Below are 21,129 nucleotides of genomic sequence, written 5' to 3' on the forward strand. Positions count from 1 at the left end.
AACAATTATAAATTGATTTTAACTCTTTATACTCCGCCTAAAGTTTTACATTAATTAATGTAAAACTTAATTTTCACTTTTAATAGCTTAATCGTACGTATATTATAAGAGAAAATAAAAAGCATATTAAACTTTATCAATCTAATAAATCTGGTTAATGTATTTTTAATGTTATGTTCGTAGCCGTATACATACGTGACATCTTAGAAACGCACAATTTAAATCTTATTATTTTATTATCAACTGAAACTAACTTGTAGAATCAACAAGAAAATCGTGAAAACTACGCGAGATGTCATCACTCGCGTATCTTCGTCGGTTTCTGATCTTCAACGATTGAACATAACAATAACACAACAATAATAACCAGAATAATATGAATTCCGCAACCAAAGTAGGTATTGCATTTTACTGATGTGTTTAAGCGTTTCTTACAATGTCGTGCTTCTCTTAATTCTTTTGTTATTCATATTGCACGAATGTTTTGTGAAATATAAGAGTTTACATGTAATATTGAGAAATTTCTTTAATAATTTACTTTGCAACACTGTCGTTTCAGTGAAGAATATTTTGATTACGTAATATCTGTGTCTCTTTGTTGTGAAAAGCTCACCGTATGTTTAACATGTATTAAGTGGTTTTCTTATGGAAGACTTGGTTTTAGGTTATGTAGGTTATGTTGATAATAATAAATAAACTTGAGAATTTCACGCAGTTAATAACACGGAATATTATTTGCAACTACATATAGACGTAAATAAAAGAAATGTTTTTCTATAATGCGATCTAAGTTTTATTTATTTTCTCTGTTCTCAGGTAGGTGAGATATTTACTGCAGCTGGATTAGCTTTCACCAAGTTGGGTGAACTGTCAATGCAGTTACATCCAACATCAGACTCTCAAGCAGGGTAAATTCAATGTGAATTAACATTTTATTTTCTCTTTCTTAAGAACTAATTTCAAATATGTACCATTTTTAGTATATATTTGTATAATAAACAATTTATAGATGGTTTGTTTATAAAAGCGTCAGGAAAGTAGTAATTAAGTTAGTTGTTTGAAAAGTTTGTTATGTTGTGATCATAATAAATTTGTTTTTGCTAATTTGCTATTCTTACTAAACAGCAAATGGACAGAAGAAGATGTTGAGATGCTTCGTCATTCAGTTAGAACGTTTAGTGAAGAATTGAACAGAATAAGTGAACAAATTAAGAGTCGAACAGTGTGAGTTTCTTTCTTATTCACTGCTGTTGATTATAGTCAACTCTGAACTACTATCTCAACATTGTTGTTTTTGTTCACAGCTCTCAAATACGAACCACTTTAAAAAAGAAAGCATTTGAGGAAGCTGGAATGTCTGTTAGGCAGCAGGTTCTTCCACAACAGACACAACAGACACTAGCTCAACAGCAGCAAGTAATAAAGCAACAATCTACACCAGGAAATCAAAGTCTTATAGGCAAATCTGCAGATGTCACACTAAACATGCTAAATGCATCGTCCTCTGAAACGGACGTAGATGTGGAAGGACTTCCTGAGGAGTGTCAAGTAAAGCTTGAATTTGAAGAAGGTGCCAATGAAGAAATTACTGATTAGTTGGTTAAGTGATTTCAAAATCAGCTAAATGCAACTAAAAAAACACTCAATGACTCTGCAACTTGACATCTCATCTGTCTTATCATCTCATTGTTCATAGACTGTTCGAATTTTAACTAGTTTTAAGACGTTAATTCTACGTTTGAATAACATTAATTTCTAAGTTATCTCTTTCCCTTTTTGATAATAAATGCATAAAATGCGATATATCAGTGTGATAGTAATTGAACTCCCCATAGGGTCCCTCAATTCTACGTTCCTGGCGCGAACAAGACTAATAGTTACTTCATTTTGTTACATTGGCATTCCTGCTACGAAGCCATAGCGCAAGAGTATAAGTTTTTTTAAAAACATCGAAATATACGACCTTGACAGGTGAATAAGAATTTCGTGTGATTTTCCACAAAAACAAATTTAACATTTGCAAGTTACACAACACGTTTAAATGGCGATAAAACATTACCTTTGTGCCAGTATCCGATTGCCCGAATTCCGCGCGATGCTGCAAACATCTTAAAAAAATCGCACCTGAAACAACAAATAGAAGAGCGTAAACGGGAGAGTAAATTACCAAACTCATTATAAATGTTTAAATATTTCTTAAAAAGTAAAATTAACAAAAATTGTATGCTATCTTAAATTTGTATGAATATTGATTATTCGAGTATATATTGCGGAAAAAAAAAAATAAATTTATTGCAATTCCGAGTTCTAATGTTTTATTTTTGCTGCCGACCAAATAAAAAAATATTCTTTGCAAGGAATATTATTATTCTTATCTATCTGTGTGAAGAAAAAGAAAGAACAGAAATTTAATAAAGTTCGTGTTACTGTGTGAAAAATATATTTGTATTGTATTCAACAGGCGAGATGTTTTTCCAACGGCGCGATGTTTTTCCAACGACGAGTTGTTTTGTTTTGACGCTCTCGAGAAATCGTTCGTTTCTCGCTACACGATTTTGGGCCCAATACATAGTAATTTTAGATTATTTTATTCAATAGTAGAGAAAAAGAATTTATCTAAGATGTACTAACTTGATCACACCACGTGCTGCTTCGTAGCAATGTTGCACGGTTGTAAAAAGTTCCGATGCCGCTTAGCTGTCGTTGTTTTTTTCACAATTACACTGTAACACGCATTGTATAGTTTTTTGACATCGTTTTTTGCTACGTTTTTATTTCACAAACACGTATGATCGTGCAACTACGCGCGTACGTGCGACCATTTTGTTTCTTGCGCACGCGCGCGAGTCTCACGAACGCGCGAACGGTCGCGAAACAATTTCACCGTGAAAATCGCCGATCAACGTTGTCAGATATCGCGCGACGCTAAATTACGCAACAATCCGAACGCCGATACATTGCGACGCACACGTACTAAGCGATATTTGCACGCAAAACGATAATAATCACAACAAATTACGAGACAGAATCGAACGTAATCCCACTCGCGTCGCGCGCCCGCCATTACTACTCCCCCACCGCCCTGTGTATCGAAGCGCGCGATATTTCGAGAATCGAAATATTGAATCGACAGAGCGCGTGACTCTGCTGACTTCATACTTCTCGTATACTTCTCGTAATACTTTGTTGTTGCATCACGGAGACCGATTAACGTTCGCCTGAGTGGCGGAAAATATCAAAGTGAGACGGTAATACAATGAAAAGAGAGAGAGAGAGAGAGACGGAATAAGACGCAATTGACGATATTAATCGCTTCGGAAACGATTGTCAATCCGTCGAAAACGCTGTTGTGCGAACTACGGGGGTTGCTAAAATCGAAACGTAATTGCTTTATTTGTGATTGGTTGATTTTTCACACACTATATTGTTTTTTTTCGTTTTTCCGAACTTCGGACTCGGAAAAGCAGAGCGCAAATCTTTATTTTATTTTCTTGTTAATTAGATAGTTCCATGATCGAAGTGCAAGAGAGCAAATGACACGCTTCAAAGCGTTTGTAGCGTTACTTGGACCGCGCAGGTGTCGCCGTGTGTGCGCAACGCCCGGAGAATGGCAATCCGCCACTGACATCAATCGACACACTGCCGTTGACCACCACTGACTACATGTGTGCATACAGCGTGTCGGAAAAAGTCGTTCGTAATAACAATATACACGTATCTCTTGGAGAATGACGCATGCACGCGTCAACTGACAAATTAATCGACAATGACGTTACGCGTCTTCCGTGCCAGACAGTTTGTATAATAGTAGTTGATCGACGCCTATCGATCGCGCGGTCTCACCGCCAATTCCCCCGTTCCGCGCAAACGTGAGATGTGAAAGGAAAGAAAGAACAAACACAGAGATAAGTCACGCGAGTTTTGATTTACCTGTCCGGCCGTGCTCTGAATTCTCTTTGAAACAGGCCGCGGCAAAAACATGGAGGAAGGCGTCGCGGAAGGTTCGAGCAGCAATCTCACCAGATCCGAGGACGAGATAGCTCTTCAAGGATGCTGCAGTCCGAAAAAGACGCCTTACCGATTTCTGGGCCTGGCGCTTATGTGTCTTCTCGGATTTGGTACGAAACTTGTGTACAAATTTTGCGGAGACTTTCTTGTTTACTGGGTAGCTGCGCGTTCTTTGTTTATCTGCCGCCACGCTGTCCGAATGATGTCACTGTCAAAAAGAAATGTAGGATTCTATTATCTTTCGCGCGGCCGATAAAACCACGCGTATCGCGTTGGCTCACGCGAGAGATTTAATTGCAAATACAAAAATCGTGATTTTCTAACTCGCGCGAGAGATTTATTTTTCTTTGTACTCGCAGCTTTGTTCAGTCACATGTGGATTTTATTAATTAAATTCGTTTCTTGTTTATTTACGCAACACAAATGCGCGACATCAAATTATTTCGTTGTCTCCTGTTGCTCTTGTTAGTACTTTTATAAAACATTTGACAGTGTTTAGATAAGTCATATCGTGAATGTTCTCTTTGTGTCTTATCGTAGCAAGTTTTTTTTTACTATTTACCATATGTTGTGTAAGCGTTTGTTGCAATGCGAACTATGAAACTGTAAAATTATATCACTGCACGCATATGTGATATAAACTTGCTTTTATGTTTTTTTCTTTTCTTTTTTTTTTTTTTTTATCAGCATTTTATACCATCAAAGTAGATAAAACGAGTAGATAAAGACTTTTATAGAGAGAGTGAGAGAGAGAGAGAGACTTTTAACTTCTATATCTTTTATTACTAACAATAATGTATATTTATTGTAGGATCTTATTTCTGCTTTGATAATCCTGGAGCATTACAAGAACATTTTAAAGATGACTTAGACATGTCTACTAGCACATTTGTTCTGCTATATTCTATATATTCGTGGCCAAATGTTATCCTCTGCTTTATTGGTGGATTTTTACTGGATAGTATCTTTGGAATTCGACTGGGTACTATGATATACATGGGACTCACACTGATTGGTCAGATTATTTTTGCGAGCGGTGCCATGTTAAATGCTTTTTGGCTAATGATGTTAGGTCGATTTGTCTTCGGGTACGTCTTTTGAACATTAATTGTAAAAATTTTATTACAAACTCGGGAACTACTGCTTTGATTACTGTTTTTGTTTTTACAGAATTGGTGCAGAATCTTTGGCAGTTGCACAGAACAGTTACGCAGTTCTTTGGTTTAAAGGTAAAGAATTAAACATGGTGTTCGGATTACAGTTGAGTTTTGCGCGAGTAGGATCAACTGTAAACTTTTTGGTAATGGAACCGATCTACAATTATGTATCCCAGTACTACAAAGGCCCACAGTGCATTGGCATAGTTCTTTTTCTCGCGGCTGTCACTTGCGTGATGTCAATGATATGCGCCTGTGTGCTGGCATTTATGGACAAACGTGCAGAGAGGCTGTTGAGACGAGGAGAGGGACAGGAACCCCAAACTGTTAGTCTAAAAGACGTCAAAGATTTCAAGCCGATATTTTGGCTGATTGCGGTTATTTGCATTGCTTATTATGTTGCTATATTTCCCTTTATTGCTTTGGGAAAGTAAGTTTTGCACTATAAACATTTGTTACACGCGTGCTTTTACACGTTAAAAAAAAAATTCAATCACGTGATACTTTGTTTCAGAGTGTTTTTCGAACGGAAGTACGAATACGATCCATCCTCTGCAAATACAGTGAATTCTCTTGTGTATTCAATATCTGCAGTAGCGTCGCCTCTCCTGGGCTATTTAGTAGATAGAACGGGCAAAAACGTTTCCTGGGTATTTATTAGTATTTGCGTGACCATTCTTGCGCACGGATTACTCGCATTTACTTATTTAAATCCATATGCGTGTATGGTTCTTATGGGGCTTGCATATTCTATGCTTGCTAGTAGTTTGTGGCCTTTGATCGCTCTCGTCACACCAGAGCATCAACTTGGCACTGCTTATGGAATGTAAGCGTCTATTTGATGATCATCGACAAAGATACGCTCGAGTTTGTTAAAAAAAATTAACACAAAACTTATTTGCAGAGCGCAGTCTGTACAAAACTTAGGTCTTGCCGTAGTCTCAATGGTAGCCGGTATAATCGTTGACGAAGTGGGATATCTAATGCTTGAAATGTTTTTCCTCGGTTGGCTTTGGGGTGAGTATTTTCGTAAACTTGGGGCTTGTGTGTGGCATTTTATAAATAACATGATGTGTTTCTGCAAAACAGTGTCGCTGATAACTACTGGCGCAATCTGGGTGTCAGATATAGCAACAAGTGGCGGTTATCTGAACATGACGCCGGGACAAAGGGAACGATATGAGTCACTGCAGTGCACGCCCGAAAGTTTGGAGCGAGAAAAACTGTTGTCAGAATGCACGTCAGATTTTTCCGCAGATAGTCTCATGCAACCACAATCTGACATTAGTATACGAAATCGTTATTTATCTCGCATTGGCGCAATGGTAAAACTAAATTTGCTTATTTATCTTATTTTATTTATTTTTCAACTTTCCATGTGCGATAGACCACACTATCGCAATATTACCAAACACAAATTTTTCTATATCTAAAAAAAAATCGCGTGATGTGTTACGTACAAAATAACACACACACACACACATATATATATATATATACATACATATAAAACCGATAAAATTTTATAAATTTTAACTTTAATAATGATTCTTTATTACAGGTTCCGGTACATGCGATAACACCAATTCATCGACCACTGCGATGATGTACTCGTTTTAGTTATAAATTCATGATTGAACTAGATGTGTAAAAGAGCTTTTAAATCTTATCGAGGTTTGCGATTGTGTCTTCCTATTAAATATAGCTTCAGCTGTGATAATTTCTTAACACATGTTACATTCACAATTTTATTTTCACACTAGAAAGTTAGCATTTTTTTTTTTAACATCAACTAGGCAATATATATTATACACTTGTTTCGATATATATTATACACTTATATATTTCATAAAAATTGTATACATACTATAACTTCATATATCTACAATTATATATAAAGTTATATAATTATACATTTATGTATGTGTATAATTATATAATTATGTATAATGTATATTTTGATTATTGCTGTTTATTCTTTGTGACTGCAAATGGATTGTGAAAATTAATCTCTATTTCTGATATAAAAGAAACTCATTGTAAAAAACTATCTTAAAGATGTATAAATATATATCTTGATGTATAATGTAAATTGTAATAAATGTTTTGATCTGAAAATATATTTATGTCTTTTAACATAAATAAAGTAAAAACGATTTACTTCGATGCTGGGTTAATTTTTATTTATGATGGTTTTTTACATGCTCGAATATTTATCGAAGTTATTCGATGACAATGAGAGAAAAGTTTTTCTTCACCTAAAAATAATTCTGACATCAGCATGTAAGCACGCGTTTACGCGCGATAGTGATAAAAAGTGTGTCAATATTTTTTAGAGTTCAACGTTCTCTTAATCAGAGAGAGAGAGAGACTAGATACAGAGAGAAAAAACTGAGAACGGCCAGGGTCATATAAAAATCCGTAATAGCAAGTACTATCATAGCAGAAGACAGAATCGATAAAGGAAGTGAAGCCAACAGATGTAACAAGTCTGAAAAACTCCCTACTCGATGTTACTAGAATATTTGTCGAAACGAGAGGGCGTTTTTAGACATACGTACACATGTTTATACATACGTTTACAAGCGCGCAACACGTGCTCTTCTCTTGATCGCGTTACGTGTGATTGCAGGTGGTATTTTGCGTAGACACGTGTTTCCGTAGTGTTCGTACACTCGTTGACAAGTTATTTACGAGATGAAGGTCCACGACGACGTGGATTCCAAGTATAACGTAATGGGGAAGTCCAAATTGAACCTAAAGCGGCCTAACACCGTACTGTTCAACAATCATTCTAATAAAATGCAAAAAAATGAAAACACTTCGTCCGTAAACGCAATGAAGAATGGGGACAAAGCAAGCAGCAAATTGCAGCAGCAGAGAAAATCTCTACCTGTCTACATGCATCGTAAAAGGTAAGTTTCTCTTTTGTATCTTTTGTGCGTTACATGTGTAGTTACATATCATCAAAACAAAAAAAAACAAACCAAAACTGTCGTGAACACATATGTTGTTTGTTGGCATATAGACTGTGATGAAGGATATACATATAAATATTAATAATTATGATGATGTCACATAATCAAACACATTGATAATTTTACCTATAGCATGTTTTTTTTCTCTTTTTTGATGTGATGCAATAAAAGCTTGTAAATAGTAAACAAAACAAGCACATTGATATCAAAATTCTTAATCCTATTCTTTCCAAATTCTGTATGTGTCAAAAATGACATATAAGTAAAACACTTTCTATAGAAACTTCTATTTATTTTCATAAATGTACAATGTAATTTTACCATAATAATTACCAAAACTTCTGTATTTTGAGTAAAATAAAATATATTGCATCAATTGATGAAATGTATATTGTTTTTGATTTTTTATTGAGTAAAGTTATTTTAAATTTCAGATTGCTAAAGGAAATATACAAAAATGGAAATACTCTGATTATAATAGGCGAAACTGGTAGTGGTAAGTGTAAAGATTGAAAAAAAGAAGATAAGAATATTTTCTGAGAATGTTCTCGTGATTGAAAACTTACATAAATATTAGGGAAAAATTTGGAACATATATCTGTTGAAGAATTTTGTTTTAAACAAAATCTAAAAATATAAAACATTTATGTGAAAGAATAAATAATTGTTACTTTATATTAAATACAGTTCTGAGAATCAGGAGAATATTCAGTAAAGAATTGTGAAATAAATCGCGAAAATATTCTTTGTAATAATATTATGAAGTACATTCTCTCATTATCAAAGAGTATTTGGTAAGTTCTCATTAATTTACGAATTATCACGATTATAAATTCTCAGAAAATTTAATATCGGATAATATTCTCAATAAATTATTATATATTCTTTAGAATATTGTTATAAAGTTTTTGATGAATCATTTCTAGGCAAGTCAACACAAATTCCACAACTGTTGCACGACCACAAGGTAACTAATGGCTGCATCGGCATCACGCAACCTCGCAGAATAGCAGCTGTCAGTATAGCACGTAGAGTCGCACAAGAACGAGGAATATGTGTGGGAACATTGGTTGGATACTGCGTTCGTTTTGAGGATTGCACTTCGGCGCAGACAAAAATTAAATATATGACGGACGGCATGATGGTGCGAGAGGCAATGAAAGACGAGATCTTATCAGATTATTCGGTATATTGTCATAATTATTGTATGATATTTTTTGAAGGTGATACTTTTTAAAAGATGCAGGTGTGTTTTATATCTTAAGTAACAGTAAAAACAATAAATTTATTCTCAATTAAGTGTTACTAATAATTTATAAAAGAAGAGAAAAGCTCAGAAAAAATGAATGTTAAGAGATATATTATAATTTATGCGCGTTAGGTGGTGATACTTGACGAAGCTCACGAGCGGTCCATACACACTGACATTCTTTTTGGAGTGGCAAAACGAGCGCAAACTTTGCGTAAGTTGAAAAATTTGCCGCCTTTAAGACTTCTAATTATGTCGGCCACAATGGATCCCGTTAAATTCAAAGAGTATTTCCAAGCGCCCGCACTATACTTAGAAGGCCGTCAACATCCTGTACGAATTTTTCATGCAGTTTCTCCGCAACTAGAATATGCATTTAATGCGCTAGTTACAGCAATTCAAATTCATCGCGACGCACCCGCAAAGTGAGTATTTTAACATAAAGTATATTCGAGAATTAAATGTCTCGCAACATGTGTATGTGAAAAAATGAATGTTTATGTATTATTTGACTTTGATCTTTCAGCGAAGACATTCTGATTTTCTTAACTGGTCAAGACGAAATAGAAGCAGCTGTGATAGCCGCGCGACAAATGGCTAAAGATCTAGATCGAGATGGATATCCACCTTTAAAAGTTTTTTCTCTATATGCAGCATTGCCCACTCATCAACAATTAGAAGCCTTCAAACCTTCGGCGCCAGGAATGCGCAAATTAGTAATATCAACAAATATCGCCGAAACGTCCGTCACTATTGGTGGTGCGTAGGTATATAGTTTTAGAGCTTTTATAATAAAATTTGATATAAAGTGAAACGCAATAAATATTTTTATCGTAGTTTAAAAATGTTTTATATAGAAAAAGTTTCTCGATACTTCTCTTTCGTAAAACTTTATCAAGAAAAAATTATAAATATACAGGAATTCGCTACGTGATTGATAGCGGCGTAGTTAAAGTGAGAACTCATCACCCGACGACGGGATTAGACATGTTAAGAGTCGAGAAGGTATCGAAGGCTCAAGCTTGGCAAAGAACGGGAAGAGCCGGTCGCGAAGCTCCAGGTAAATGTTACAGAGTTTTCACGTTGCAAGAGTTCGAAAAGATGAAGGAGATGCCGGTACCAGAGATTCAAAGGTGTTCACTGGCGGGAGTCGCTCTCCAACTACTCGCTATTAGCATCGACATTACTAATTTCGATTTTATGGACAAACCTCCCAAAGAAGGCATTGACGTAGCTCTCAACTGTTTAGAGAAGTTGGGTGCTATTAGAGGTAAGAAGTTCCGAAATATTCGATTATTTTTACAAAAGAAAAACACCTGGATGCGCTTTTTAAGAAACTAAAAACTCGATTAAAAATGTATTTTATTAAATAGTTTAATGTATATAAGTTTATTTTTATTTATTTAAAGTATTGCTTTATATTTAATATGCAAAAAGTTCAGTAAAATAGCGATTGTTTGCATGAAAATTCTTAGCTTATATCGAGTGTGATATAAGTATCAAAGAGATCGTTTTGATTTAAAAACATATTAAATTTCTTACGATATCTCTACTAAAAGGATCACCACCTCAGCTGACCACACTTGGCCGTACGATGTCATTGTTTCCGCTGGAGCCTCGATTTACTAAAGTGATCCTCGCGTCGGTAGAGCACAGGTGTCTTGAGGAAGCATTGACGGTTATTGCTTTACTGTCAAGCGAATCGATTTTCATGGATCCGCCGATGAAAAGGGAAGAAGCTTACAAAACACACTCGCGGTATGGTTTCTTGTAGTCTGTTATTTTAAGTGTTTTTGTTTCTCAAGAAAAATAAAAGTCGATTCAAATTCAAAAGCGAATATTTTTTTACAAAGCGATAGTAAAACGTATTTGTTTTAGTAAATTAACGTTTAACGTTATCGAGTAACATTTTGGGGGTTTCAGATTTTCTTCACCTGAGGGAGATCACGTAACGTTGTTGAATGTGTTCCGTGCATACCAAAACTCCACATCGAAGAAAGCATGGTGCCACGAGAACTTCTTGCACCATCGAAATCTCGTGTACGCGTCGGAAGTAAGGCAACAGCTCGCGGCGATAGCGGAACGTGCGAATTTGGAGAAGGCGAGTTGCGAAACGAATACAAAGCAACTTAGGAAAGCTTTACTCGAGGGACTCTACGAGAATCTCGCGGAGCTGCAGAGAGATAAGACGTACGTCACGGTGAGTAAAATTTTTTTTTTTTTTTTTTTTTTTTATTCAAGTTATTGAGTTTTGTATCGCTTTTTTCAATGTTTCTCTTCTCAGTATTACATTTTTCTTTCAAATGTTATTTGTCGTTATTACACATATATACAAAATATTGTTAACACATGTTAAGATTTTTCTCAATTTTGCGAGCAACTTGGAAATTGTTCATTCTTGCTTCTTTCGCTCGTTTGCACATTTGTTTCTTCATTGAATGGATTTAACAGAAGAATATGGACATTAATATCAGTTATATCAAAATGTTTTTTCGCCTTCGTATTTCTTCTCGTTAGTTTCTGTTTGTATTTCTCGTTTGTATCCCTCGTTTTTTACATAGGTATATTCGAAACAACCAGTAGCCATACATCCTTATTCGATGTTGCACGATACGAAACACCCGTTGTTGCTGTTCACGGAGATCATAGCCACTGGGAGATGTTACATTCGCGGCTTGTCTGTCATCGATCCGGCCTGGCTGACGCAAAAGAACACATGCTCTGGGAAACACGACTGACGCAATTTTTTATGTGACGATAGAATATTTATAGAAAAGATGTAGAGTTTGTTGACATTATAGTGAAGTAATTGAGAGAGAGAGAGAAATCGCGCGATAACTGAGGGAAGCGACACAGTGATGTGTCCGGATAGAATTACGAAGTACGTTGATATCATTGACAATATAAGTAGACATCTACTTAGTGCGTGTTCTCTTTTATCGATCATATTGATAAATGATTGTGATCGAGCGCGAGAAAAAAAAAATTCTTTTTCTACCACTTGTACACACTACACACTTAAAATGTACAGCGCTACAACTATGTAAATTTATTTAATAAAGGTTTTAACTAAAAAATAATAGGGCAAAATATTACAAATGTTTTCGCGCGACAAAATAGAAAACGCACAAAACATTTTGATCAAATTTTGATTGGTTTTGTTGTTAAGGATTTTAATTTATAAAATTTTAAAAGATTCGATTTTACTTAGATTTTCTTCAATAATGTGTTTTGGATGAGCTAAATCTAATTTGAATCTTTTCAATTCACGCGATGTTGTCTTAAAACAACAATTTTCTAATATCTGTATGGTTTACATAGAAGGGTAATTAAGTAAAGGCGCATCCACTGCACTCAACGTCTAAGTGCATCTTACTTCACCGTTCTTGCTTCGTTCTCATCCTTCTTGCTCTATGTACGTGCATATATGTATATATATATTCTGTTGTTCCCAAAGAGGAGGAGCCGTACAAGTTTAATATGCGTAAAGGATCACGTTACGGTAAATTAAGGAATGTACATCAAGTTCAGTCGATTTTACGGGTCTTTCCCGAGGGCATTCCGTACGACGAAGAAATCCGACGAGGGGTGTCCTCATCAGAATTCTGGAGAACTCAACGACGCTCGCAAGGTTTAATACTTGATGATATTACGAAGCGATTAAACCGCGAGACGAAGTTTCGCGCGAGCTACTAAAATGCAGGTAAATTACCAACGGACGTTATTGCGGATATGTTTAAGCTCATTAGTTGCATACTTGCTCGACACTTGCGACACACTTTCTGACGCGGTTTGTATATTGAATAAGTATAACTTGAGCGAAGGAAGAAATATTATTATGTACATACGTTATACATAAAAGATATATGTATGTGTATCTTTTGATATACAGATATATGTATGTATATATGTATACGTAAACGATTAATTATAGAATGTTATAAATTATTTGTCGAGAGAATATAAGGGAAGAAAGTTGTGTCTCAACAAGTGAGAGTTTGCGGTTCAGCATCCGGTTCTTTCATCATTGCAAAATATTTTCCGTCATTAAAATTTTAACATTTCATTAATATATTATACACATACATTACTACATACGCAGTATGTACATAATTTATTCTTGACACGTTCCGGTGTTTTAAACTATCGATACGTATATAAATTCTAGCAGAAGCTTGCAAAAGAATTTATTAATGACAAATTAAATATTTCGAGAGAGTAAATTTCTTTGTGTAATGAAAAACAAAACAAATGTAATTTTTTACTATAGGTTTTCATTAAAAAAAAAAATGTCTCTATCCTCGCTACAGCAGAAATTATTACATATATAACTTTAAAGTAATAAAGTCTTGTTCAAAATAAATTTTGAGCAAAAGTTTATGATTCTATTACACATGTAATTGCTATATATTATATAGATAAACGTTATTTAAACATAAATTTAACGTTCATTTTGCAAAGACGTATTAAAAATCGAGAATACAGAGAGGAAAGAGAATATTTCGATCGTTAGATTTAGATTAAGAATATTACAGACATTTTTATTACTTTTTTTTTTTTTTTTTTAGATAAAAGTTCTCTCATCTGATGTGTACAAGATTTATTGTTTCCGCGAGCGCGCGTTCTTTGAAGAACACATACGTTTATACCTATAAATTCTGCACAGCGCCAAGTTATCCTCGAGCTTGGTTTAGCAGCGACTATATACTGGAATATGTTCGCCAATACAGGGGAAGATCCGATATAGGATTAAATCGTCACGGAGTTAGTTATATGGTATATAAGGATACCCGCTCGCGTCGCGCGAGATCGGATCGAATTATATCTCCTTCCTCGCTGCCTCATCCTCTATTTGCCTGCAACAGACGGTGTCTTCTTCCTTACGGAGAAAATCGTATTCGAGGATGTCGCGCAGGTTTGAAGATGATGTCTACGGACCTAACCGCCGTTGAGATTCTGCATCCCCTTATCACCCTTCTCGTTCTTGGCATAATAAGCATATTAAGCACAAGGTAAAGATATCAAATATCCCTAAGATTTTCCGTGTGGGTGGTTAGAGACACAAACCATTTTCACGATATTTAATTATAATATGAAACTTCAAGTAATTACTTGTAAAGCTTCAAGTGTCCGTTATTGGAATATGATATTTAAAAGAATGTAAGACCGCGTAATCCCTAACATCGCCCAGATATTACGGAGACTGCCAGGATGGTCGATATTAGGAACACCGCTGTAATCTCTTAACATGTTGGTAGATTCACAACGTCGAAGCTAGATTAATGCAGTAGCTACAACCGCATCACATGCATAGATATTGCGTACGTACGTTACGCGTAAGCTAAATTTCAAGGATTATTGTGCGTCGAAGTATTCTTGATAAAAACACTGCCAAAAGAGCGATTTCGACGTTCTGATTGAGTCTCACGTGTTCATCTAATCGCGCTTGCATACACGTGAATTTATAAATTTGTTTTTTGCCACTTTTTTTTTGTCTCCTTACATCTTTTTTTTTATCTCAGGTTTTGTCTTTTTTTTAATTATTAGAAAAGTATAATAGTATCTACAACAGACGTAACGCGCGTTCATTAGACGTTCGTAACTCCGTGTGCCGTCTAATGAACATCTAATGAAGGCCTTGTACAGAATATTCGCTGCGTGCGCGATATATTGCGTGCGCGCGCGTGTGTGTAATATAATATAAAAAAAAAAAAAAATTTTGCGCGAAACTACGGAAGCCGGACTCGCGCGCCGAAGTGAGAGCGTATCACAGGCGTCGGATTAATTGCTACCGAGAGATGAGATGTGAAAAGCAAAAGGAGCTTTCATCGCCCTCCTCTTTCCTCCCTCTCACTCCCCGGCCTTTATCCACCTATGCGAGAAGAGATCCGTGCAGAGAGTGGCGCGTGCGGCGCGCCATCCGGCGTGATTAAGAATTAAATATTTATGAGAGCGCTCACTCGGTCCCGGTTTCTATTGGGCTTCCTTCAGGAATTCACGTTGATAGGGCACTCTCGTTATGAATAGAACGACGCAGAATTGCGCGAGATGCTGGATAAGCACGCTGAAAGCGAACAAAAATAGTCTTCCGTCGGCGCCTCGGAAGTTGGTTCTCTCTCTCTCTCTCTCTCTCTCTAGATTCCTCTTCTTGTGCCTTCCTTGTAACTCCGGAGACGAGTCTTTGTGAGGAGGCTTAAGAGGCTCCTTAATAATAAATTCCTCCATGAATGACCTGACCGTCGTGTCGCCTCTATGTAAGTACGTTCGCAGACGAGCTTACAAATTCTTCGTTTGCGCGGAAACAACTCTTGGTTTGTACTCGATCAAGTGCGATGTTTACCGATCTTCCCGCGGATCCGCAAACATTTATTATACGCAAACAGCGCTTGAAGGAACATATATCGCTTGTACATTTTAGTCGACTACATAATTGACCGCGTCTATTTTTCAACGCGTCGTCGCGCGCGTTTCAGGTCTTTTATATATCCAACGCTCTTCACACACGCGTTTCTTTGCGGTCGCCCACAGTGTTTCTTCGCTTTTATTCACGGTCTTTTTTTTTTTTTTTTTTTTTTAATTCTTTTTTTAGAAGAACTATTTCTCGCACGGAAGATCTAAATAAATTTTATGCGAGCATTGTTATTTTTAAATGCGTGGTTTTTTTATAAGAAAATTTAACGTCTTCTTGAAAAAATACGTTTTTTTCTTTTTTTTTTTTATCAAGGGTTTGTTTTCGTCACGAGAGAACGCGATACGATCTTTCAGATAATTGCCGTCGTTATTATAACGCGATTAAACGTCACGATAATCGTTTGACTATAGCCGCGCGCGACAAGTCGATCGCCAGGAGACAAGAAGGACTTTGAGCGGAGAAAGACAACAGTAGCAACAGGTGGCATCAAAAATTCATTCGCGATGGGTCCTCATCAACAGGGGACATCCGTTTCCGGAGGATATCATTCCACCGTCTTAATTATGATTTCGGGGCGTAATTAGCGTTTGACAACCGCCGCAAGTGCGTCATTAGGATAATACGGGCTGTGCCGCAAATCGCTTACCACTGTTCGAGCAACTGATAAATATGTCATCTTGTGAGAAGCGAGGAATTTCTCGAGATAGAATATCTTTTCCCTCCCGATGATGTGCTCTCAGGACCATAATCTCTCCTCTTTAATATCGATAAAATACCAACGCGAAAGAGTTTGTAGGGGTGGATAAAAGATCGAGGATAGCGTACGTTAAATTATAAATGTATGAAAACTCGCGTTTCTTTCTCGTAAGAAAAATTTTTCCGATAAGAAAAGAGTTTATTTATAACTGCACATATATATATATATATATATGTACATATATATATATATAAAAGAGAATAAAATATTTCTTACATATCTCGCCGTCTCGCGTTCTCGATTTAATACATGATAAAAAATGTAGCTAATAATAGATACATAAAAATGCTTCGATGAAAAATATACGAATCGGTGAGATTTTGAAAAGAGATTTCTCTCGCTCGCAAGCTTAGAAATTTTTATATAGCATTAATACGACAAAGCAGTAAAATTCTATAGGTATTTGTTAGATATTTCGCATAAAAATGTTTTTCTCTTTCCAAAGAGGAAAAAACGAATCGTAGAATAATTTATTTTGTCGACCACACTCCGTATTCGGATAGCTCGAATATTTGACAATTTGTGTAAAGAACAATAAGTTTTTTTTTTTTTTTTTAACATTATCATCATAATATCCATCTAATGAGTTTAGTCCACAAATACTCTCTCGTGCAAGCGAGCGCCGTGTTCGATTCAACGACATCAATGATCTGCCTTCCGACTTGAACGAACATTCCGAGTGTTTTGAAAACCGGGGCGATGGTCGAGTATATGCTCGACAAAAGCGAAGGTTGCTGAACTATTGACAGTTCATTTCGATCTTGCGAAACTTTCAGAGCGGTTGGTCTCAAATTACGAGCCGTCTGACTTATCGAGTTCTCGTAACCGCCGTTGTCCACGAACCGTTCATAGCGAGATGATAAAGCCGCGTCTTCTCGACGTACGGTAGTGCCGTTCTGTTTCGAATCCTCGAAAATCGTCGGGACGGCGAAAGAGGATCCTCGATTTTCGTGCGGCATTTGTTGGCGCAAATCTCGTTCGAGTCGCGACGAAAGAAACGGATGTATCGTTCCCGGTGAAACGTCCTTTCCGGACCGTGATCCTTCCTCTTCCTTCTTCGATCGGGGATAACGTTGTTTTTTCGTATCGCTTCCTCCGGTTGTTTTGAAGAGCGCGATCCTTTCAACGGCTTTTCTTCCGCTTGCTCGAGATTCGAGAATAGATCGCTCAGCGCCTACGAATCTTCTTTCTTTTTCACGGAGCGAATCGCGAGATAATTTTCCACGCTCTCGCCGAGATGTTCTCGAATTTATCAGTTTCACCGGATCGCAGGATGAATTTTCTTTAGAATTCATCGGTTTTACGACCGTGCGACGTTCCGTGTTCGCGCTTACCAGCCGGAAGAGTAAACGCCGCCGCGCTGAGCGACTTCCGTTCTTGTTCGAGAGAACTCGTCGTCGTGCAAGATCTCTCGTCATTCCGCGACTGCTCGAGGTCCGGAGATCAAATAACGACCCGTCGACTATCTTCGGGTTTTCTCTTCGCGGCGACAAGAACCATCGAAAGGGAAACCGATGATCGTCGAGCGATCTCCCGCGTTCTTTGCGAACGATCTCGAGAGAAAATGAACGCTCGAAAGCGCTCTCGATGAAAGAATCACGATCGCTCGTCGGAGAACGTAAAAATTTACGACGCGTGTCCTTCTTCTCGCGGTGCGTTGATCCGAAACCGACTTCGTCGTTATCCCCGGGACTAGGCGTCGAATTAATGGCGCGCAAGCTCGTTCCACGCCGAGATGAAAATTCGCGTATTTCGTTCGCGGAGTCTTCTTCCTTACGGTGAAAAAATTTCGATCTCGTCGCCGGTGTTTGTTGTCTGTAATTAATGTTTGCACGCGTGTCATTTCGCGCAACTGCGAAGAGCCGAATTGTAAATATTGAGTTTTTAAAATAGTATGAACGATAAAGTTTGTTTTTAGAATAAATATATTCACTTACGTGAGAGATTAAGTTATTACGTGTTAGCTACACGTTGAGATAAGAAAAAACATTCTCTTCAATCGCAAACTTTATTTAATTACAAAAAAAAAAGAAAAAAAAAACAATCTTATTTACGGAAAAATATTTATTCTCACCTTTTCTCAGCCCAAGACTCGGATATAATCTTCTTCCCTTCATTAACTTTGTCTTCTTTCGCTTCTTTCTTTGAGACACTTCGTAGAACGCGCCCGGCTCTGCTCATTATCTCCATCTCTCCGCTCTTCTGCTTCCGAATTATTTTCAATCTGATCCGTTGCTCGTCAAGATCGCGTTTGAATTCTTCCGGGACAGCAACAGCTCGCGTTGCTGCCGCACGAGATCGTTTCTCTTGCGAGTGTCGCTTCTTCCGTGTTTCTCCGAGCGCCGCCGCCGTCGTCGTCGTCGTCGTCGTCGTCGTCGCATCGACCATTACGTTCAGCGGAAATGGATTTTGCTGGCTTTTCGTCACCCCGACGACGTTGGACGTGTTGAAACAGTCTCCCAACGTCGTGGCGAGCGACGACGCGGATAGATTCCCTGACAATCGGTCGCTTATCCCGAGCAAATAGTCCGCCCAACAGTAACCCAGTGCCACCTCCTCCTCGTACGTCTTGTATATTTTCCACCAATATCGGAGAGTTCGTCGCAACAACGCGACAGGATCCGTCTTCTGTCCGCACTCCGCTGATCCCAACATCAACGTGAGCAGCAGAGCGGAAAGTATCGAAATCGTGGGCGACATCGATTTGCGTCTCTCGTATTTCTGAAGAGGACAGAAATGGATACGAACGATCATACTTTCGGACGTGCGCGCATAAATCGATTCAATCTTGTCAGTGCCGGAAAGATCGGTACACCTCATATCGCGAAAAACGTCCCGGAGTCAGCGAGTTTATTCCGAAATATATACTTCTCATTTTTATATCCGCGAGCAAAGAAAGGTAAACTCGAGAGATTTTATATTTTCTATGCAAAAAGCGGGAATGCGTTCTTTCAATCGTGAACACATCGCGAAGTTCACGTGAAACGCAAAATCACACACACACACACGCTGCTAGTAATTTTTCACAATTTTTGAATACGTAAAACTCTCGGAAAAAAATATCTCTGTCACAATAATAATCAAATATTGACATTATGGAAATGCGCACGTGGAATTTAATGGATAGAGAGAAAGAGGAAGAGAGAGAGCAGGGATTGGCGCAGCGATTAATCCGGCAATTGCGGGATTAAAGAGAAAAAAAATATAGAAAAATACCTCTACGTGTGTTTTACATCAAAGCTCCAACGTCCAGTGGAATTTCCGAGCGCGGAGAGCACGTCTTTTTGCGTCATGATATCCAAAGTTTGTCGATAACGAGCGCGCGCTTCCGCGCTCGTATACGCTGCGAGAAAAATACAGCGCGCTCGCGCGCGATCAGATCGCGCACAGTTTGCGTAACGAGTGTGTAGAACTTAAAAACTCTGTGGGACGGGGGCTGTAATCGGATACGTTGAATTGCGTTACGTTAAAAAAAAACAAAAAAAACAAAACAAAAAACAAACAAAAAAACAGTTCGAAGAGACTGCCGAATATATATTTCGTTGGGAATATAGAGATTTTCCTCTCGTAACGTTAAACAGTCAACTGACCAGCTTTTGCGACGAGGATTCCCGCTATACCAGTCGCGATTAGAGCCGAAAGTACGCAATCTGCCCCGGAGGCAGAAATCCCTCTTCTCCCCTCCCGCACTTCCCCTTTCTCCGCGACTGATATATCTTCCAGGTATATTATAAATCTTCCTCTTGGTTTTTTTTTTGTTTTGTTTCATCCTCCTTCAGTCGATGCAAGTCTCGCGAGAAGCTAACGGGATTTCCTCGCGGAGGAAACAAGGATGACGTCGAGAAGGTTGCATTCCTCGAGTGTTGCTGAGAGTATGGGTCTCGTCCGATGAGAGGAAGAATCTCGGGGCTACCTTGTGCGCGCGCGTGTAGTACGGAAGAATTTTTAAGAATCACTCGTTAGACGGATGAGCGCGAGGAGAGTAGTAAAAAGTGAGACGCGCGAGCGTTAAAGCGTTTCGAGTTTTCTGCTGTCTTGAAGAAAACTCGGGGAATAAAGGAGCGCGCGGCAAAAGGCGACTGTTGTCAGCGAGAGTTGTAGCGGGAAAAGTAATAAAAGGAGATTATATGCCGTATACACGGACAATCATCACGGTTTAATTGGAGGAATTTAAGCGAGAGAAGAGAGGAGAGTTTGAGAGAACTATTCCTCCTCTCGCGAACTTTGCGCTTGGGATTTCTATTAAATGCGTGCACCTCGCTTAAGACTTTTTGCACGGCAATTTGTTTCATCTTAATAAAATCTTCCAATCCTCGAATACATTACAAGCGGAACAAACACTTTTTGCTTTGTGTGTCGAAGAAAAATCTTCCCCTTGTGTAAAAAAAAAAAAAAAAAAAAAAACTATCATAACAAAAATAGAATATCCGCTGATTTATTTAAAACAAACGAATTAATAGGTACGTACGCGTTTACTTTGTGCGCTACATATGAATTTAGTGAAGATATATAAATGCAGATTTTTCGATATTAAAAAAAAAAAAAAAATAAAATAAAATAAAAAAGCG

General features: G+C 37.5%; 5 protein-coding genes across 9 annotated transcripts in view; 3 read left to right on the forward strand and 2 right to left on the reverse strand.

Moving 5' to 3' along the window:
* Positions 1-3,020, reverse strand: part of LOC109855302 (tribbles homolog 2) — a 37,251-nt gene extending 34,231 nt beyond the window's left edge. For 2 of the 3 annotated variants that reach the window (XM_020429405.1, XM_020429404.1), the window contains exons 1-2: positions 2,632-3,020; positions 2,060-2,124 (exon numbers count right to left, since the gene is read on the reverse strand). The gene's annotated coding sequence lies outside the window, so the exon portion shown is untranslated. Of the gene's footprint in view, positions 1-2,059; positions 2,269-2,631 lie in introns of those variants that run through there. The other variant, XM_020429403.1, reaches the window with a different exon arrangement.
* On the forward strand, positions 127-2,053 carry LOC109855304 (chromatin complexes subunit BAP18). Of its 2 annotated transcripts, none has more exons than XM_020429419.1 (4): positions 127-394; positions 817-908; positions 1,126-1,224; positions 1,305-2,053. In XM_020429419.1, the coding sequence occupies exons 1-4, from the start codon at positions 377-379 to the stop codon at positions 1,594-1,596; spliced, it is 501 nt and encodes a 166-aa protein (XP_020285008.1). In that variant the 5' UTR covers positions 127-376; the 3' UTR covers positions 1,597-2,053. The 2 variants fall into 2 exon arrangements, with proteins under 2 accessions (XP_020285008.1, XP_020285007.1); XM_020429418.1 differs by lacking the exon at positions 127-394 and adding an exon at positions 432-669.
* A 148-nt stretch (positions 3,021-3,168) lies between the features above and the next one.
* Positions 3,169-6,893, forward strand: LOC109855301 (major facilitator superfamily domain-containing protein 1-like). 2 transcript variants are annotated; one of them, XM_020429399.1, is made up of 8 exons: positions 3,169-3,381; positions 3,503-4,118; positions 4,820-5,096; positions 5,179-5,595; positions 5,680-5,991; positions 6,070-6,182; positions 6,255-6,490; positions 6,727-6,893. In XM_020429399.1, the coding sequence occupies exons 2-8, from the start codon at positions 3,980-3,982 to the stop codon at positions 6,769-6,771; spliced, it is 1,539 nt and encodes a 512-aa protein (XP_020284988.1). In that variant the 5' UTR covers positions 3,169-3,381; positions 3,503-3,979; the 3' UTR covers positions 6,772-6,893. The 2 variants fall into 2 exon arrangements, with proteins under 2 accessions (XP_020284988.1, XP_020284989.1); XM_020429400.1 differs by having other exon boundaries at positions 3,507-4,118.
* Positions 6,894-7,505: 612 nt separating this feature from the next.
* LOC109855279 (putative ATP-dependent RNA helicase DHX33) lies at positions 7,506-12,472 on the forward strand. The gene is made up of 9 exons (XM_020429362.1): positions 7,506-8,080; positions 8,578-8,639; positions 9,070-9,329; positions 9,525-9,817; positions 9,919-10,151; positions 10,312-10,662; positions 10,952-11,150; positions 11,316-11,592; positions 11,954-12,472. Exons 1-9 carry the CDS (start codon positions 7,863-7,865, stop codon positions 12,128-12,130), a joined length of 2,070 nt encoding a protein of 689 aa, XP_020284951.1. The 5' UTR covers positions 7,506-7,862; the 3' UTR covers positions 12,131-12,472.
* Positions 12,473-16,855: 4,383 nt separating this feature from the next.
* Positions 16,856-20,168, reverse strand: LOC109855287. Its single transcript, XM_020429373.1, has 3 exons — positions 19,778-20,168; positions 18,636-19,282; positions 16,856-18,376 (listed from the first exon to the last, which is right to left on the reverse strand). Exons 2-3 carry the CDS (start codon positions 19,259-19,261, stop codon positions 17,128-17,130), a joined length of 1,875 nt encoding a protein of 624 aa, XP_020284962.1. The 5' UTR covers positions 19,262-19,282; positions 19,778-20,168; the 3' UTR covers positions 16,856-17,127.
* Between the last annotated feature and the right edge of the window lie 961 nt (positions 20,169-21,129).

Source organism: Pseudomyrmex gracilis, unplaced genomic scaffold (assembly GCF_002006095.1).
Source record: "Pseudomyrmex gracilis isolate BER0280 unplaced genomic scaffold, ASM200609v1 scaffold_86, whole genome shotgun sequence".
NCBI lineage: Eukaryota > Metazoa > Arthropoda > Insecta > Hymenoptera > Formicidae > Pseudomyrmex > Pseudomyrmex gracilis.

Bases quoted from the DNA above. Each gene is read 5' to 3' on its own strand.
- LOC109855279 (XM_020429362.1), top strand. From the start codon at position 7,863: ATGAAGGTCCACGACGACGTGGATTCCAAGTATAACGTAATGGGGAAG. The intron at 9,330-9,524 runs GTATATTGTCAT...TATGCGCGTTAG, and splicing joins AGATCTTATCAGATTATTCG to GTGGTGATACTTGACGAAGC. The intron at 9,818-9,918 runs GTGAGTATTTTA...TTGATCTTTCAG, and splicing joins CATCGCGACGCACCCGCAAA to CGAAGACATTCTGATTTTCT.
- LOC109855301 (XM_020429399.1), top strand. From the start codon at position 3,980: ATGGAGGAAGGCGTCGCGGAAGGTTCGAGCAGCAATCTCACCAGATCC. The intron at 5,596-5,679 runs GTAAGTTTTGCA...ACTTTGTTTCAG, and splicing joins CCCTTTATTGCTTTGGGAAA to AGTGTTTTTCGAACGGAAGT. The intron at 6,491-6,726 runs GTAAAACTAAAT...TCTTTATTACAG, and splicing joins TATCTCGCATTGGCGCAATG to GTTCCGGTACATGCGATAAC.
- LOC109855287 (XM_020429373.1), bottom strand. From the start codon at position 19,261: ATGTCGCCCACGATTTCGATACTTTCCGCTCTGCTGCTCACGTTGATG. The intron at 18,377-18,635 runs GTGAGAATAAAT...CATTAATTACAG, and splicing joins GAGTCTTGGGCTGAGAAAAG to ACAACAAACACCGGCGACGA.
- LOC109855304 (XM_020429418.1), top strand. From the start codon at position 646: ATGGAAGACTTGGTTTTAGGTTAT. The intron at 670-816 runs GTAGGTTATGTT...CTCTGTTCTCAG, and splicing joins AAGACTTGGTTTTAGGTTAT to GTAGGTGAGATATTTACTGC. The intron at 1,225-1,304 runs GTGAGTTTCTTT...TTTTGTTCACAG, and splicing joins CAAATTAAGAGTCGAACAGT to CTCTCAAATACGAACCACTT.